The 18,626-nt window shown below is 43.9% G+C and overlaps 1 protein-coding gene across 1 annotated transcript in view; it reads left to right on the top strand.

The window, feature by feature from the left end:
* Positions 1-9,833, top strand: part of LOC139265196 (sodium- and chloride-dependent neutral and basic amino acid transporter B(0+)-like) — a 95,832-nt gene extending 85,999 nt beyond the window's left edge. The window contains exons 13-14 of the mRNA XM_070882122.1: positions 6,699-6,869; positions 9,696-9,833. Of these exons, the coding sequence (XP_070738223.1) occupies positions 6,699-6,869; positions 9,696-9,833 (309 nt within the window). The remainder of the gene's footprint in view (positions 1-6,698; positions 6,870-9,695) is intronic.
* The last annotated feature ends 8,793 nt before the right edge of the window (positions 9,834-18,626 follow it).

The raw sequence follows: 18,626 nt of genomic DNA, 5'->3' as shown, positions 1-18,626 counted from the left end.
CAGTGCGTCAGGACTGCTGTATGTGGGCGTTTGTGGACAGCGAGGCTATCCCAAATTGTCACATCTGCAGAACATGTCATTACTTTGAAACACTCAAGTTCAGAGTTATTGAGTTGAAGTGTGAGTTGGAGGCATTCTTATACATAAGGGAGAGGGAGGAATTTCTAGATAGTTTTCTCCAGAGTACAGTCACAACTCTGAGGAAACTGCAAAGGCAGGAAGTGGAAAGTGTGACTGTCAGTCAGCAGGGTAGGGGGAACCTAGGGGAGGTAGAGAAGGAGATCCTACAGACACCGATCCTATCCAACAGGTACAATGTAGTTTCTATCTGTGAGGATAGGATGAAGGCTGCAGGGAGAATGGCCAGAATGTTAACCCTAGCACCGTGGAGCAGCTGGCATGCCAAGTGGAGGCAGCAAAATAGAAATAGAAAGGTTGTAGTCTTGGGGTGTTTGATAATGAGAGGGATCAATAGCATTTGTTGCAGTCGCAGAGTCAGGAAGGTGTGTTACATACCTGGTGCAAAGGTAAAGGACTTCTTGTAGAAACTGGAGAGGAACTTGGAAAGGGAGGGAGAGGACCCAGTTGTCATGGTACATATCTGGACCAATGACATCGCGAAGAAAAAGGAGGAGGCTCTGCTAAGTCAATATCAGAAGCTAGGAAATAAATGTTAATAAAACAGAACCTCACAGGTGGTAATCCTGGGTTACAGCCTAATTCAGGTGCTAATTAGCACAGAGTTAGATCAGGAAAATCAATGTATGGCTGAAAGACTGGTGTGGGAAGGAGAGGTACCATTTCATGGCACACTGACGCTAGTACTAGGACAGGAGGGAGTTGTACTGCTGCGGCGGGCTCCACATAAACCGGAATGAGATCGGAGTCCTCGTGGACAGGATAAATAGAGCTGTGGATAACACTTTAAACTAGTAAGGTGAGGGTGGAATCTGGTGAAAATAACATTAGCCTGAAGATAAAAGAAATAATGGATGAGAGTAAAGATCAGACCAAGGTGAGGAATAAGTGTAATATAAAAGTTCAGGGAATAGGTACAGTTGTAGAACATAAATATAAAATGACTGTTTAAAAAAAGTGAGTGAAATGATTAATAAAAACAAATTAAATGGCCTGTATGGCAATGTGCACAACATCTGAAACAAAATGGGGGAACTGAAGACAACCATTTGCAGCGAGGAGCCAGATGTAGTCAGGATTCCTGAAACATGGCTACATAAAGAACAGGACTGAAAGTTAAATATTGAAGGATATAACATACTTAGAAAAGGATAGAAAAGGAAGAATGCAGAAGTGTGGGGGGTTGGTAGCTGTACTAATTAGAGATAACCTAACGGCAGTAGATACAGGACAAAACTAACATTAAGATAGAAATAGAATCCATATGGATTAAGATAAAGCATAAGAAGAGATTGATCATGCTCATTGATCACCTAATAGTGGAAGGGAAGTGGTGGAAGAAATATTTAAACCAATCTGCGAAATGATTAAAATACATAGAATAATAATCATGGGACATTTCACGGATCCCCAAATAAACTGGCAAGAAGTGGTAGGGAAAGGGTAAAAGGGAATAGAGTTTTTACAGTGTGTTCAGGACTCCTTTTGTGCTCAGTGCTTAAGAAGCCCAACAAGAGAGGAATCACTGCTGGATCGAGTAATGAACCAAAGCAGATAAGAGAAGTAAGCCTAGGGGATCATCATACAAGAGTGATCACAACATAATAAGTTTTAAGATAAGGTTTGAGAAATACCAAAATAAGCTAAAGACCTGAGGAATAAATTGGAAAGAGCTCATTTTGAAATGAGCCTGGAACTAGGGAAGGAAAACTGTGAAAAAATGACAGAGAAAGAGATAGAACAGCAATGGGAAATATTTAAGAAGGTGATCAATAGAGTCAGGAGAAATATGTTCCACTAAAAACAATAACAAACTAGTCAATAATTAAACACCATAGATGTATACAGAGATAAGGGTAACATTGAAATTATAGAAAATGCATGCACTAAGTACACAGACGATAAAGGTAACAAAAGGGGAATACAAATAGGTTAGGAAATAAGTCAAAAAACAATTAGGAAACCAAAGAGGAACAATTAAATTAAATTATCAAAGAATATCAAAATAAATAGTAAAGTATTTGACACACATAAATAATAAATTAAAAACCAGGATAGGGATAGGCCCACTGAGAGATGCACAAGATAAACTCACAGGTAATGGTAGCAAAATGGCAGAAATATTGAATAATTTTGCCTCAGTATTTACCAGGGACATGAAATTAGATGAAGAGATCAAAATATATATAAAGACATTTACGATGGAAAAGAGATAATTGATAAACTAATCAAACCGAGAGAATAAAACCTCTGATCCTGATAGATTGCATCCATACATATTAAAAGAAGTTAGGGAAGAGATAGCAGGGGCACTATTACATATATATAAAGATTCAGTAGAAAAGGGAATGGTGTCAGAGGACTAGCAGACAGTTAATGTGATTCCTGTATTTAAAAAGTGAGATAGAACATGTCCAAGGAGCTATAGATCAGTTAACTTAGTGTCAGTGATACAAAAGATAATGGAATCTTTACTCAAAGAAATAATAGGAAAACATCTAGGGCTAGAACCTTCACTTTTTTTGCATGCTTAACGCTCACTTAACGCTCATTTTACCGTTGAAATGACGTATAACGCCCATATATCGCCCATTTTGGCACAAAATGGAAACTGACAGCCATTTTTAGGAAATTTATCGCTGAGGGTTACTTTCTCCATGTGCTTAACGCTGGGAAATATTACTGCCCGCCCACTTTTTTTGGGTGGAATCATCAGAATGGACGAAATCAACGACCATAATATCGCCCAGTGTTAATTTCCGCACGGATTTAATGCCGAGATTCAATAATACCGACTTATTTTGTCGTACAAAGCATATCTACCTATACAAGCGGCCATGAGATCGCCCAGCGGCAATTTCACCACCTCCCACACATATCACCTACAACATTGCTCGCCCAAAAAACAACCCAGAAAAAGTGGAACTAACCGGAACTAATCACAGCGTTATGGACGCCATGTTCTAGATCATATGTCGTGTCCTTTAAAAGACTGCTGTGCTTCAACCTCGGCGGAGTTCGGATATACTCTGCAGGTTGCTGGAGTTGATGTGAACATCTCTACAAACATCTTGACCATACTGTGACCGATTAGAATTGAATAGGTGTCTTCATTGGGACATTCCTTGTTTGTGAACAATCGGTGGAAAACAGAGAGTTACTGCAATGAGGTCTGTCCTTTTTCACCCTCTCTTGGTCACCAATTACATGCAGCAGACTCGACATCGCCGAAGTAACGCTCCACTGCATTATGTACCCAACGTAAGACGTGACAGACTAATGAGTAGGACCAGACGTTACACCCCCCGCAAGAAGAAGGAGATGCATTCTTACCTCGACTTGCCCACCACCACCTGCCTTCGGAGACTGCTCTTCCACAAAGAGCTTATCACTGACGTATGTCAGCTGATAAGGGCAGATCTGCAGCCTGCCAGTACTGCACTGTCCGTCGAGGTCAAAGTCACCAAGGCACTGTCGTTCTATGCCTTGGGTTCTTTTCAGGCCACAGCTGGAGACATTTGCGGACTTTCCCAGCATGTCACACATCGCTGCATTAAACAGATCACTGAAACCCTGTACGCACGCAGATGGGACTTGATCAGTTTCCCTATGACCAGGGAGGCACAGAGTAGAGGGCTCTCGGATTCTCCAGTATTGCAAACTTCCCCAAGGTGCAGGGAGCAATAGACTGTATGCACATCGCAATGCAGGCACCTTTTCAGGTTGCTGAGGTTTTCAGGAACCACAAGGGATTCCACTCTCTGAATGTCCAACTGGTTGTCGAGCACCAGCAAATTATACTGGCAGGTAATGCTCAATTTCCGGGCAGCATCCATGATGCTCACATCCTGCGTGAGAGCACTGTATCTGACTTGTTTAACAATCAGCCACAAGGTCAATGCTGGATGCTTGGTGACAAAGGATATGGCCTCGCCACCTGGCTGATGACCCCCCTGCGTGACACCCACACCATAGCCGAGAGGCGATACAATGAGAGCCACAGAGCAACTCGCAGTATCGTGGAGAAAACCATTGGAGTACTGAAGCAGCGCTTTAGATGCCTGGATCGCTCAGGTGAGCTCCAATACCACCCTGAGCAGGTAGCTCAATTCGTGGTGGTGTGCTCCATGCTGCACAACTTGGCTATCAGGAGGGGACAAGAATTGCCTGATGAGTCTGACAGTCCACCTCACCAGAGAGAGGAACAGGAGGATGAGGAGGCGGACACTGACATCGGCCCAGTCAATCAGACTGATGCTGAAGACATGCCCCTGCCCCCCTGTAGACTGCATGAAAGGGCCCATGGTGGCATGATAGCTGCAAGAGCCTTACGTTAGGAGCTCATCAATGAGCGCTTTGCCTGAAAGAATGTTGATAGTATTTACAAGGCTGACACACTGCTGGGTGTGCAAGTCATACATCAATGGTGGGCATCACCTTGGTGACAGTTAAAGTTTAAGTTGATTGAAGTTAAGTGTCATTATACCCTTTGATGTAAAGGAATCACCAAGGTGTAACGGTACAGCTATCTGAGACAATGCGCAAGAAGGCTTTGTTAAATAAAAAACATTTAAACCGAACATTAGTCTGAAATCATCAGTATTTCTGTACAAACCAACCCTTCCCGCCCCCGCCCCCCCCACCCCGTTTCTCCTTCCCACCTCTACCCCTTCCCCTCCTGACTCCAAGCCGCCAGGCGATGCTTCATTGCGGGGGAGCGGGTGACGACCGAAATGCTGCTTGGACGGATACAGGAGAGGATGGTCCCAAGGTGCTCTGAGCCAGAAACAAGATGTTGCTGCTGGCTCTCATGTGATTGGCAATGTGGGTGTGGCACCTTGGGGTGCAGTGCCGTGCTCCAGGACCACTGGGAGCCCTCTTCCATTTTATATGTTATTTGTTGGACAAAAACTCGGTGCCAACTATGTTCTTGGTGCTTAGTAGGCTTTTTGCTGCTGGTGAATCTCCCTCGTGCCTCCCACAACAGCCAAACAAGCACACACCACAGCCACACATGCTTTCAGTCCCTCTGAGCTCCCTCTCTTTCTGCCTCCTCTTCTGCGCATGTCATGATGATCCTTGACCTCCTGAATCGCAGGAATCGAGCGTTGCCATGCCATTGCTAAGGACGGCGACACTTTACGGCAGAAGGTCAAAAAAATTTTACGCTAACGCCCATTTGATATCGCTCGCAGTAATGCCCATTTTCAAAATGGAGACTAGGTGCTTTGAGAATGGCCGAGAAGCCAACGATCTGAAAACTTTTTTACCGCCCACGCCGGAAATGAGGTTCTAGCCCCTAGAAACTGAAAATATAATGAAGACTAGTAAGCACGGATTTCAAATGGGAAGGTCAAGCTTGAGAAGCCTTATTCAGTACTTTGAAGAAATAACAGAAAGTGTAGACAAGGGTATTGTAGTAGATATAATATATTTAGATATTTGAAAAGCCTTCAATAAGGTACCACATATTAGACTCATGATTAAAGTCAGAGCAAGTGGAGTTAGGAGACTAGTAGTAAAATGGATAGCGAGCTAGCTGTAAAGCAGAAAACAGAAAGTAGAGATTAAGGGCTCTTACTCAGACTAGCAAAATGTGGGAAGTGGTGTTCTACAAGGATTGATGCTCGTACTACCATTGTTCCCCATTTACTTAAACGATTTGAACTTGGGATCGCAAATACAATTTGAAAATTTGTAGAAGACACCAAATTGGATGGTTGTAGTCAATACAGAGGAAGACGGTGACAAAACACAAGAAGACATTAATAAACGGAGAATGGGAGTATATTTGGCACATGAATTTCCATATGGATAAATGTGAGTTGGAGCATTTTGGTAGGAAGAATAAGGAGGCCTCATAATCCTTGTAAAATAAGAATCTAAGAATCTAAATGGAGTAGAGAAGCAAAAGGATCTGTGGTACAGATGTACAAATCACTAAAAATAGCGATGTAGGTTAATAAGGCTATAAAATATCCTTAGACTGAGACCCCTGGTTCTGGACTTCCCCAACATCAGGAACATTCTTCCTGTATCTAACCTGTCCAATCCCGTCAGAATTTTATATGTTTCTAGGAGATCCCCTCTCATTCTTCTAAATTCCAGTGAATATAAGCCTAGTCGATTCAGTCTTTCTTCATATGTCAGTCCTGCCATCCCGGAAATCAGTCTGGTGAACCTTCGCTGCACTCCCTCAATAGCAAGAATGTCCTTCCTCAGATTAGGAGACCAAAACTGTACATAATATTCAAGGTGTGGCCTCACCAAGCCCTGTACAACTGTGGTATGACCTCCCTGCTCCTAAACTCAAATCCTCTCGCTATGAAGGCCAACATGCCATTTGCCATAGAACCTTGATTAGACCACATAGTTCTGGTCTCCATATTATAAAAAGGATATAGAAGCACTGGAGAAAGTGTAAAAAAGATTTACTGGAATGATACCAGAACTGTGTAATTCTGTGTAATCTTTCAGTGATTTAAACTGAAAATAATCAAGCTGGAGATAGTCTATCTCATTCTGTTTCTGAACTTGTTTTGTGCAATCATTTTAAACAGGCAGTCTTTTTCTGGTCCTTTGTAACATTTGCCCCACCAACACATGGACCTGTTGAGTACCCTGTCTGGGCAATAATCCTTGGCTGGTGTATGATAATCTTCTGTATGATGTGGATCCCCATTTTCGCCATTGTAAGAATTGTCCAAGCTGAAGGCACCACCTTGTGGCAGGTAAGGAAACACCTTGATATCTTTCAAAGAGTAAGGGGCAGAATTGCTGAAGGTCTCCAAATTCTCAGATCAGCAAAAAATTGGAGAAATGGTGTAGACAACCAGTGTTTTTCCGAGGTATTCTGCCAATTTTTAAATGCCGGTGTTAATTTATTTTGAATTGATTCATGCCATTATTTAAATAATGGCAATCAGATAACCTAGTCTGCTGTGTCAGCATCAAGTTCTACCAATTCAGGTATAACGCCCCCCGCCAGCACCCCCCAGCCTCCCAACACCGTCACACCATCTACATCATCCTAACAATAATATTATGTACAATCTAGAATGTGCTTCTCCCAATACTTTCCCACTCTCTCTCTCTCTCACACACACAGTACACCCTACATCCATCAGAAGGAATAATATTTCATCCCATTGGTACCAGAGATGAAAGGACAGTGTTCAAACTCACTGAGGCACTCAATCCTTATGAGACACCTGCATAAAGGAAATAGATAAATTTGGTGGTAAAAACAGAGAGACAGACTATTATCTGAATGGTGACAGATTAGGAAAAGGGGAGGTGCAACGAGACCTGGGTGTCATGGTACATCAGTCATTGAAGGTTGGCATGCAGGTACAGCAGGCGGTTAAGAAAGCAAATGGCATGTTGGCCTTCATAGCAAGGGGATTTGAGTACAGGGGCAGGGAGGTGTTACTACAGTTGTACAGGGCCTGGGTGAGGCCACACCTGGAGTATTGTGTACAGTTATGGTCTCCTAACTTGAGGAAGGACATTCTTGCTATTGAGGGAGTGCAGCGAAGGTTCACCAGACTGATTCCCGGGATGGCGGGACTGACATATCAAGAAAGACTGGATCAACTGGGCTTGTATTCACTGGAGTTCAGAAGAATGAGAGGGGATCTCATAGAAACGTTTAAAATGCTGATGGGTTTAGACAGGTTAGATGCAGGAAGAATGTTCCCAATGTTGGGGAAGTCCAGAACCAGAGGTCACAGCCTAAGGATAAGGGGTAAGCCATTTAGGACTGAGATGAGGAGAAACTTCTTCACCCAGAGAGTGGTGAACCTGTGGAATTCTCTACCACAGAAAGTTGTTGAGGCCAATTCACTAAATATATTCAAAAAAGAGTTAGATGTAGTCCTTACTACTAGGGGGATCAAGGGGTATGGCGAGAAAGCAGGAATGGGGTACTGAAGTTGCATGTTCAGCCATGAACTCATTGAATGGCAGTGCAGATTCGAAGGGCCGAATGGCCTACTCCTGCACCTATTTTCTATGTTTCTATGCTTCTATGTTTACTGAACTGTATTGGCTGCCCTGAGTTTTGTGGGTCTGATGTCAGACTCATTCCCTGATGTCTACTGGGTGGGTTAGGATGTGATTAGCATAATACAGCAAATAATTTCATTATTTTTATCTATGAATGGATGAAGACATGTAGAGTATCACAACTAGAGAGATACACACATAAATAATGACTGCTCGAAGAGTGAAGTGATAAAAGATTCATTGCTGAAGATTTGGATAATGTAACACTAATAGTCAAAACATTAATACCTGTTTTAATTATACAATTTGGCCACAAATAATTCCACTCCACAAAGTGAGCTCAGTGAATCCACCATTGTACCTTTCTATGAGGTTTCACACCTTCTAAATGTGAAAAAGATGGGCAAGACCATCTGGTCCATCAGCCCATCCGATCCAGGGAAAGTCCAGCCCCGTACACCACTGACCCAACACAGCCCCCTCTCTACCCTGAGTCACGCAATCTCCTGCCCACTCCCCACCCCCAGTAACACAATCTCCTGCCCCCTCCCCACCCTGAGTCACACAATCTCCTGCCCCCTCCCCACCCCCAGTAACACAATCTCCTGCCCCCTCCCCACCCCCAGTAACACAATCTCCTGCCCCCTCTCTACCCTGAGTCACACAATCTCCTGCCCCCTCTCTACCCCCAGTAACACAATCTCCTCCCTTTCTCTACCCTGAGTCACACAATCTCCTGCCCCCTCCTCACCCTGAGTCACACAATCTCCTGCCCCCTCCCCAGCCCCAGTAACACAATTTCCTGCCCCCTCCCCATCCTGAGTCACACAATCTCCTGCCCCCTCCCCAGTTTGAGGCACACAATATTCTGGCCCCTCCCCACTCCCAGTAACACAATCTCCTGCCCCCTCCCCATCCTGAGTCACACAATCTTCTGCCCCCTCCCCAGCTTGAGGCACACAATCTCCTGGGGAAGCAAAAACAGCGAAAGAAAACGATGCAAATTGGAAGAATCGGGGGAATTCCTCCCTGACCCCATGAGACAATGCAGAATAGCTCCAGGACACGGCAATAACTTATTAACCCTACTAGCCCAGAACGTACTCTCTTGAACTGGACAGGTCCTCTCTCAGGAATTTTTGAAGTACTGTGGGGAATCCACACTCTCTGCACACGTCAGTGATCTGTTCCAGAGACCGCTGACTCTCTGTGAAAAATAAATACTTTGTAACATCCAACTATTTCCTAATGTCATTCTGTGATTCTCCACTAACTTCCAAACTCTCCAGCTGAGCAGAACTCACATCCCTTCTAACGCCTTCCATCATTTTCCTCACGATTGTCATTAAACTAACAGGCTATAATTCCCGGTGAGATTTCTTCCCCATCATAACTATTGGGACCACCTGAACCTCCCTCCACACTGTGATCCCTTTGTTGGAACAAACTGCAGGATAATCTGTTTATGATCTGGGCTGTTTCCAGGTGAGTGTTAATGGTGGGTAAAAATCAAGCAGAAATGATTAAACATTTAACTTTGTTTTTCACAGAAAATTTCTGCCGCTTGTACACCAGCTCCTGACTGGGGCCCATACTTGGAACAACACAGAGGGGGAAGATACAGAAACAGGCCTGATTCTACAGAAGCCCCTAACTGTGTGCAACTTCTTACTGCGCCCGAGATGTGAACATTTAAGGGAAGATTTCTGTTTAATTTGTGAATAATGACCCTAAAAATCCACCGCCGGTCTGGTGTACTCCCACCGTAACTTCAGTGGGAGTTCCGGGGAACAGCCAGCAACTCGGCCGGGACCCAGACACGCCGGCTCACTGTGCATCTCTTAATCTCTTTACTCTATTTCTGGGTGTTTTCTGTTTAAATCAGCTTGGGTTCTATCCAACTGTTGTTTTTTCTCTCTTAATTCTTCTAGTGTTGCACAGGGCTCTCTTATTAAGTGCAACCTGGGTTCCTCATTGTCATGCTTCTTGTACGGAAGTTCCTACATATAAATCTATCAGTTTCTTTTCAGTGCACTGTGATCCAACCTCCTGCATAACTAACGTTTTCGGGCTCAACTGTTGTCAATTCCAATTCTTCCAGTTAGCGGTTTCTCACTCTATTTGCGCCGACTGTTGTTTGAATTCCATTTGCTCTCTGCTTAACTTTTGTGTGACGAAATACATTAATGCAACAAGAAAAGATCTGTTGGCTAATTTTGATTGTTCAGTTTGTCCACTTCCAGATTTCTCACAAGTATAATTTTTAACAGCAGCAGGCAACTACTTAAACATTTCAGGAGACAACATCTCATCAGGAATGATGGCTACATCTGATTAATCAAAGTTTAACACTGACTGAGAACTATAACCATTGATCTTCCAGTATGAAGTCTCTTCACTCAGTTATCCTCAGTTTGTTTATGTTTATGTTAGGCCTCTAAATGCATAAACAGCATATGCTTAGAAAGATATTGGGCCTGAAATTCAGCACCTTAGTGCCAGCTGTTAAGGCCGCTTTTGTGAAAAAATGGCGCCTGCCTCGCTTCTGCCCACCCTATTAGTGAGGGCAAAAAAAGGCATGTTTATCTTTGTCTGAAGCAGGCGTTGGGACATTAACATATTCAAATAAGGGGCCTTATGCCTGCTTCTGCTGCCTATTGCAAGTTTGGCTTGCGTCTGAGGAAGCGATGTTTACTCCCAGGAGTGCAAATGCTAAACAGCGTTGAATGACAAAAAGGTAAGTACTTACCATTATTAACTCCGACCTGACTTCCGACTCTGACCTGTAGGTCCTCTCCAATCTCCCCCCATGCTGGCCCCGAGTCCTGACCTCCAGGTCTCCTCAACCTCCAGGTCCTCCCTCCACCCGAGTCCTTGCTGGGAGCTCAGCACATTCAGCGCTGGGCTGAAAGCCACAATAATTTGATAATAAGCAGGCAGCGCCAAAATAACGGCGCTGCCTGCGATCTTTTTACAGACACAAGCAAACATCGTTCCAGGGTGGCACCTCCCATTTTAGGGCCTTATCACATTTCTAGGCCAAGATAGCTAGGAGTCATAGGATAGTAACTAAGAATCAAGAAATGGCTAGTGTGAAACCATCAAACCTTGTATAATGCTGTGAATTTTGAAATCTTCCCTGCTTTGTTTAATTTTTCAATTATTGCTTTGCTATCAGATTTGTGCAATGAAACTTATGTGAAGCTTTACCAACAGATGTCTGAAAAACTTTATGGAAGAAATTCAGGTCAAGATACAGATGCTGTTCCATGGGATAATACCACACATCCCATTAGACGAGAGGAAGATGGGATCTAGCTGAAGGGTATAGGGGCTACAGTAGGAAAGGCCACTTGGAACAGGATAGATATAACAATGTGATCATAGTATCGTAAGTATTAGATTAGTTATGGAGAAGGTCAATGAGCAATCTAGAATAAAAATCCTTAGCTGGAGGAGGGCTAATTTCAGTGAAGTTAGGAGGGATCTGGCCCGGTGAATTGAAGTCAAAGACTGGCAGGCAGAAATGTAATGGAGTATTGGACAGCCTTTAAACAGAAGATGGTTCAGGTTCATTCCCACAATGGGCAAAGGAAAGACAAGTAACGCCAGAGCTCCCTGGATTACAAATGAACAGGAGAGTAGGATGAAGCAGAAAAAGAAGGCGTATGTTAGCTTGATAACACAAGGGAGAATCAAGCTTGTATTGTTTCTGACAGAGTGTAGCGTACAGCGAGCAATAACTCTGATTCTCCAGCTAGCTGTAACACTACCCAAGAAATATGGATAAAGGTCAGAGCTTCAGAATCCAAATTATTTAATAAATGCAGTGTAAAACTGTTGGTAAAGAATAAAGACAGATCTAGAATTCGTTTAATACAACTGTAACAATTGAACAAAAACAGCAATAAAAAGAAGTTACTTATCTCTTACCGTACATGAAAGATAAAATACAATAATTCCAGAACGATTGGTTAAGGAGAAGTTACTTACATAACTGTACTTCTAGAAAGGTTTGCAAATACAGAAGATGTGTTTCTGATTAAGATTTGTTAGATCTCTTAATTTCCAATGAAATACGAACTCCGATTGTAGTTTTAATGTCACTTTATTTTGGCAGACAGCAACAAGCTCTTGGCTCTAAGCCAGGTCTTTGTCCTTCTGAGACCACATGGTCAAAATGGCTGTATTTATACCTGGATCAATTTACAGAAAAGAACTCGCCTTCTTTGACCTTATTGGCTCAATTAATAGACTTTTAACCTTTTAATTGGCTCGCTACCCAAAGGTCCTAAAATGTCAAGTTGATTGATGACTTAATGCAACATGCTCCCACTCACGTAGCATCTCTGAATTGGTGTCTGTGAATTTTCACAGCCTGTCTAAATGCAGCCTGTTTGAATTCTCTATCAATCCCCCCTTTGATTCTTTCACAAACTGAATCATAAAACATCAGGTATCACTGGTTAAACATCCTACAAAATAATTTCATACATGTTAATAGAGTTTCCTTCTAAAATTTGTTGATGTGTTTTGCCACATGTCCGGACTAGTAGCTTCCACACAAAGTTACACCAACCCAAGTTCCATTGTGGCCACAATGGAAGTCTGGTTTTAGTAGGGTAATTAACCTTATTCCAATTTAATCCAAATCAATATCTTAATTCAACCAGTAAACAACCTTCGCTTAAGCATAACATACCCCTGTGCCATGTACAGACGGTCTGCTGGGACCTGCAAGGTGTCTCACCTGCGGGACAGCAGCTACAGCCACCTGGTCGCAACAACATTTAATCAACATAAACAAACAATATAAAAGTAAAATAATTACAACAAATAGAATTAAACCTTCCATCAATGAAGTTCCTATTGAACCTAGCCATTCAGTGGCTCCACTCCACAAAGTGAATGATGGGGGTTGCTTAAGTTTTTCTGCCTCCTTTTGGATATGTTCCGCTAAGTGGGTAATTTCTTCGGAGCTATCTGGGATATATGTGCAACACTCAGTTCCGAGTAGGGCGCAAGTACCTCCCTTTTCAGCCAGGATGTAATCAAGGGCCAGTCTATTCTGTAGGGCTACTGTGCGGATTGCTACCATTTCTGCATTGATTTTAACTAGGGCCTCTGAGGTATCATTGGCCACTCGTTCCACAACGGAGGCCATGTTAATGGATTCCCTTGCCAGTCTGGCGGTGCCATACCTGGGGATCAGAATGGCAAAGAACCTCTCTGTTTCTGTGATAGCTCTCTTAGGATGGTGTAAATGTTCCGACAGTGACTTTATATGATACATATAAGGCACAATGTAGGCTAAATAGCAGGATCCCATCCAATTCTGGGGCAGCCAAGGGTAGGCCTTGTGGCCACACACCCAATAGGTGCCATTATAGGCAATGAATGTTAGCTGTTTCTTTGTCAGCAACACTCCAGGGCCTGTCCAGGCTTTTCCATCTGTTTTATTCAGAATCCCCGTTACGTTAAAAATTCCCACATTGGCCCAGTTTGGACGGTTCAGTGGCTTGATTATATTATAATTCCGGGAGCAGTTACTATGCCCCATATTTTGGCCTCCTTTGATGTTTCTAATCAGACAGACCGATTCCCCCGTTCTTCCTATTCCCGTTGTATTAGTGATAACAAAAAATGGGGGCCGTTTGGAATTATTGTAGCACAGTTGGTATCTCCCTTCAAAGGTAGTCAGATTGTAACCTGCTGACTTCCATTTACGTGCCCAGTTTTCCATATCCTGAAACGCATTGCCTGTTTTGTTTTGATTAATTATCCACTCAGCCATTTCCGAGATATTCAAGGGAACTGGCCTCAAGGGAATCCCTCCCTTTGAGTGAATAGGAATATGCGCACACACCCAACAACTAGAAATGTTACCTTGTTTGGCATAAATGTATGACATATATAAAAAGGTATTTACATGTAATTCTCTTGCTACCCTACTATTTCCCTTTGGTGCAGAGGGTCGGCTAGTAAGAAGTAGGCCTATGCCTAGAATACTTACAATCAGTAATACAGTAAATTTATACATTTTGGCAAAAAGTAATTGTCCTTATTAGATTTCAGCTTCAGTTACGGGTGCTTGTTTAACGTGTGAAGCGTGGATCCAGGCTTTCTTTCTTTGGACTTTAACAGCTGCCTGGGTGGTCAATAACACTTGATAAGGTCCCTCCCACTTGGCACCCAAAGGTTCTTTATGCAACTTTTTCACATACACCCAGACTCCCGGGATGATGTCATGTCCTCCTTCGGGTGGATTACCCCAAGCTGCCGATACCTGTCGGAAAACAGAACTAATAGCATTGGTTAGGTTCTGACAGTATGATAACAAAGTGTCACTCATTAAGTGAACATCAGCTTTCCGTAAATCGATAGTTCCTGGCAGCGACATGGGTCTTCCTGTTATAATTTCAAATGGGCTTAGACCTGTAGTTCTGTTCGGGGTTGCCCTAATGCTACATAGCACTATTGGTAGTGCCTGGGGCCATGGTGTTCCTTCTTGGTGATATTTGGCAAGCCATTGTTTCAGAGTTCGATTCATTCATTCTACTTGTCCTGATGATTGTGGATGATAAGGACAGTGTAAATCCCATGTAATGTTCAGTAACCTACAGACTTCTTGGCAGACAGCACCTGTGAAGTGTGTTCCCTGATCTGAGTCAATGCTACTCGGGACTCCCCATTGGGGAATGTAATCCTTACACAAGACCTTTGCAGTGTGATTGGCTGTGGCTCTTTTAGTTGGGACAGCTTCTACCCATCTCGAGAATCTGTCGACCATGACAAGAATGTTAGTGTATCCTTGGCATGAAGGAAGAGATATATAATCAACCTGCAGATGCTGGAATGGTCCGACAGGGGCAGGGGGCCTCAGTTGGGGCATTACCGTGATGGGTCCAGAATTATTTTTCTGGCAGACCACACAGCGGTCTGTTACCAGCTGGGCATGTTTTTTAAATCCCCGACCCCACCAGCTTTTCTGGAACCGTGCTGTCATCTGTTGTGAAGCCAAGTGTCCCCACGAGTGGATCTGTTGGGCTAAAAAAGGCATCAGCGCTTGTGGCGCGACTGGCTTGTCGGTAACTCTTTGTCTCCAGACACCATCTTCACATAGCTTAATTCCTGCCTCAATCCATGTCCATTTTTCCTCTCGGGAGCACTCGCCTTGCATTGTTTGAAGGTCTCGTGTCAGAGTCCTGAGTGCTTTCAATCTGCACATCTGTGTTGGTTCTTCTGGAGGAACGCCCTGTGAAGCGGCATCTTTAGCTGCCTGGTCGGCTAGGGCATTTCCCTGTGCTTCTGTGGTATTTTCCTTGGTATGGGCCTTATACTTCAGGTTGGACACTTCCTGAGGTAATTGTATGGCCTCCAGTAAGTCTCGGACTTCTTTTCCATTTCGGATAGGTGTACCAGCAGTGAGGAATCCTCCTTTCCGCCATAACAGACCAAAGTCGTGAATGACTCCAAAAGCATAACGCGAATCTGTGTAGACATTAGCTGTCTGTCCTTCTGCTATTCGACATGCTTCTGACAGGGCCCATAACTCGGCCTGTTGTGCTGACGTTCCTGAGGGTAAACATCCTTTTGCCACTACCTCATATAAGGTTGTAACTGCCCATCCTGCTTTTCTGGTACCATTGTCAACAAAGGAGGAACCATCTGTAAAGAGGATGAGGTCTGGGTTGTGCAGAGGCTCCTCTGCTGCTAAGGCTGTTTCTTCTAAAATCTCCACGCAGTCATGCTCTTCACATTCTCCCCCCTCTTGCTCCCTCGATTCTGACATCGGGAGCATAGTTGCGGGATTAACCGGGCTGGCCCGGACGATATGGAGATTAGGAGCTTCCAAAACTGCTGTCCAGCGGGTCCATCTAGTTGCCGTCACCTGAGACATTCGATTCATAGACAGAAAAGCGTATACGGTGTGGGGACACTTGACAATCAGCTTTTGGTCGAGGACTAGACCCGCAGTGATCATTACCGCTCGACATGTAGGTTCCATGGCCCTTAGGCAACTTCCACATCCGAGGGCTACCGCATCCACTTCCACATCCGAATAATAGCAAATAGGTCTTTGCCGATCCCCATGTTCTTGTGTCAGTATAGCTTTCATATATCCTTCTTTCTCATGGACAAACAGGGTAAATGGCTTACCACTGTCGGGGATTCCCAGAGCCGGTGCCGAACACAAAGCCTTTTTCAAACTTAGGAACGCCTCTTGCTGTTCCTTAGTGAGGGTGATGGCTTCTTTAGAGGCACGTTTCCCCTTTAAAATATCATTCAATGGCTGAGCAAGCTGTGTGAAGGAGTCAATCTAATTTCTGTTAAAGTTACACAATCCCAAAAAAGACCTTAGTTCCTGAATAGTGGTGGGGTTTTTAGCAGCCCGAATAGCTGCAGTTCTATCCTGAGTAAGTTCTCTCTTTCCTTGTGAAATCTTTTGTCCCAGGTATACAACCTCTTCTTGGGATATTTGTGCTTTGTCGATGCTGGTTTTATGTCCTTTCAGCCGAAGGTGGTCCAGCAAAGCTCGTAAATCTTGTTCATGCTGTTCTTCCGTGTTTGAAGCTAGCAAGATATCGTCTACATATTGGATGACTGTGGATGACAGGGGAGGTAATTCTCGCAAATGGCTTTGTAAAGCCATGTGGAATACCATAGGGCTGTTGTGGAAACCCTGCGGTAACCGGGTCCAAGTATACTGTTGTCCTTGGACAGTGAAAGCAAACCACTGTCGAACCTCTGGTGCCAGAGGCACCGACCAAAATCTGTTGGCCATATCTATAACCGAGAAATATTTATGTTCAGGTTTGAGGGCATTAAAAATGGTGGAGGGATCTGCGACCAAAGGAGCTTTTTGATCAATACACTGGTTAGCTTTCCTATAATCGACAGTCAAACGCTAAGTCTCATTAGATTTCTGTACCGGCCACATGGGGCTATTGGAGGAACTATGCGTTTTAATAAGCACCCCTTGTTTCTCCAATTGCTGAATAACTGGTAAGATTCCCGCGATGGCAGTTGGACTGATGGGATACTGTTTAGTGCATGGAGGCTTGGTCCCGGTAAATGACGCAGGCTCCATCTGGAGTAGGCCACAATCGTTCTTATCTTTAGCCCATATCGGGTGTTCCTTCAATTCTTCTTTCTTCAAAGTTCTAATTGACCATGTCACCCGACCATCCTCGAAATGCAACGATGAATCTATTTGGATTAGAACGTCCATTCCCAAAAGGGGTTGATCTACTGGACCTATCCAGACTGGCGTGGTTAGTTCATGTGGACCCAGCCTTATAAGTATCGGTGTTGTCCTTTTAATTTCCATTTTATGGCCCCCCAACTCCATAGGCTGGACGTGCCTTACCATCCAACGGCAAAAAGTCTCCATATTTTAGGGGTAAGAATGTTAATTCCGCCCCTGTGTCTAAAAGATAGTCCACATCCTTATCGCCCACCCTCACAGTTATATATAGCCCATCTCCCCTCTGTTGTATTAGTGCGAGGAGGGGGGCCAGGGTGGGCTCTAATCGTTTTTTGCTATCCCAAGTAACTCCTTCTGTTGTTGTATTGTCAGTTGCTTAAATGCTTCTATGAGGTCGTTATCTTGTGACAAGCCTGGTTTGTTGGCTGAATTGCATCCCTGGCTGCGTCCTCTTCCCCAGCCACGACCTTGCTGTTTTGCCCTGCACGTCTTGGCCCAGTGACCTTCTTTCCCACAATAATGACATTTTCTGGGTAATTTTCCTAATAACTGTTTATCGGAATCCTGGGATTTCCATCCCATAGCCTGTACAGCTCGGACTTTAGCTCCCATATCCCTGTCTAATTGGTTGCATCGATCCACCAATGCTGCAAAGGTAGTTCCTCTACCTTCCCAATCCGGTAACACTACCTTAAGCATTTTGGACAATTCTGGCTTTAGACCTGCCACGAAAGCTGCTTTCAGGGGTCCAAACACTTGTTCATTCATTTCCTCATCCGTATTATTCATACCCGAATGTTCTAGCCACGTGCATCTAAACCGCTCGTCATACTCCAGGACCTCCTCGGTTCCTTTCTGTTGGCAGGCTGCAATTTTTCCCCAGTCTGTCTTAGCTGGACTGAAGGCTTGCAGCCAGTGTTTAATTGCCTCCCATCCTGCGTCTAACTCTTGCTCATCCTGCCCCAAAGCTTCTTCTACCTTGTCGTGCAATTTTCTTCCCTGTGTTTTTGGCACCATTATGGTCAAAATTTGCACTCCGTCCCAGGGATGAAGTTGATATATATTTCTTAAGCGGTCCAATTGGTCCCACGTTTTCACTCCCCCTTTCTTTGGATTGGGCAATTCCTTGGACCATTTATCAATTTTCTCTGGGTCTGCCGGATCATGAATTAAGTATTCTGCATACAGCCTTTTCCTCGTTTTTTTGGTTCCACCCTCACCCGCAGTCTCTTCTGATTTGACTACAACTCATCATTTTTTTTAAACGGGGCAA

Source organism: Pristiophorus japonicus, chromosome 6 (assembly GCF_044704955.1).
Source record: "Pristiophorus japonicus isolate sPriJap1 chromosome 6, sPriJap1.hap1, whole genome shotgun sequence".
NCBI lineage: Eukaryota > Metazoa > Chordata > Chondrichthyes > Pristiophoridae > Pristiophorus > Pristiophorus japonicus.
The sequence above is the reverse complement of the archived record's forward strand: the minus strand, read 5'-3'. Positions and strand labels throughout refer to the sequence as shown.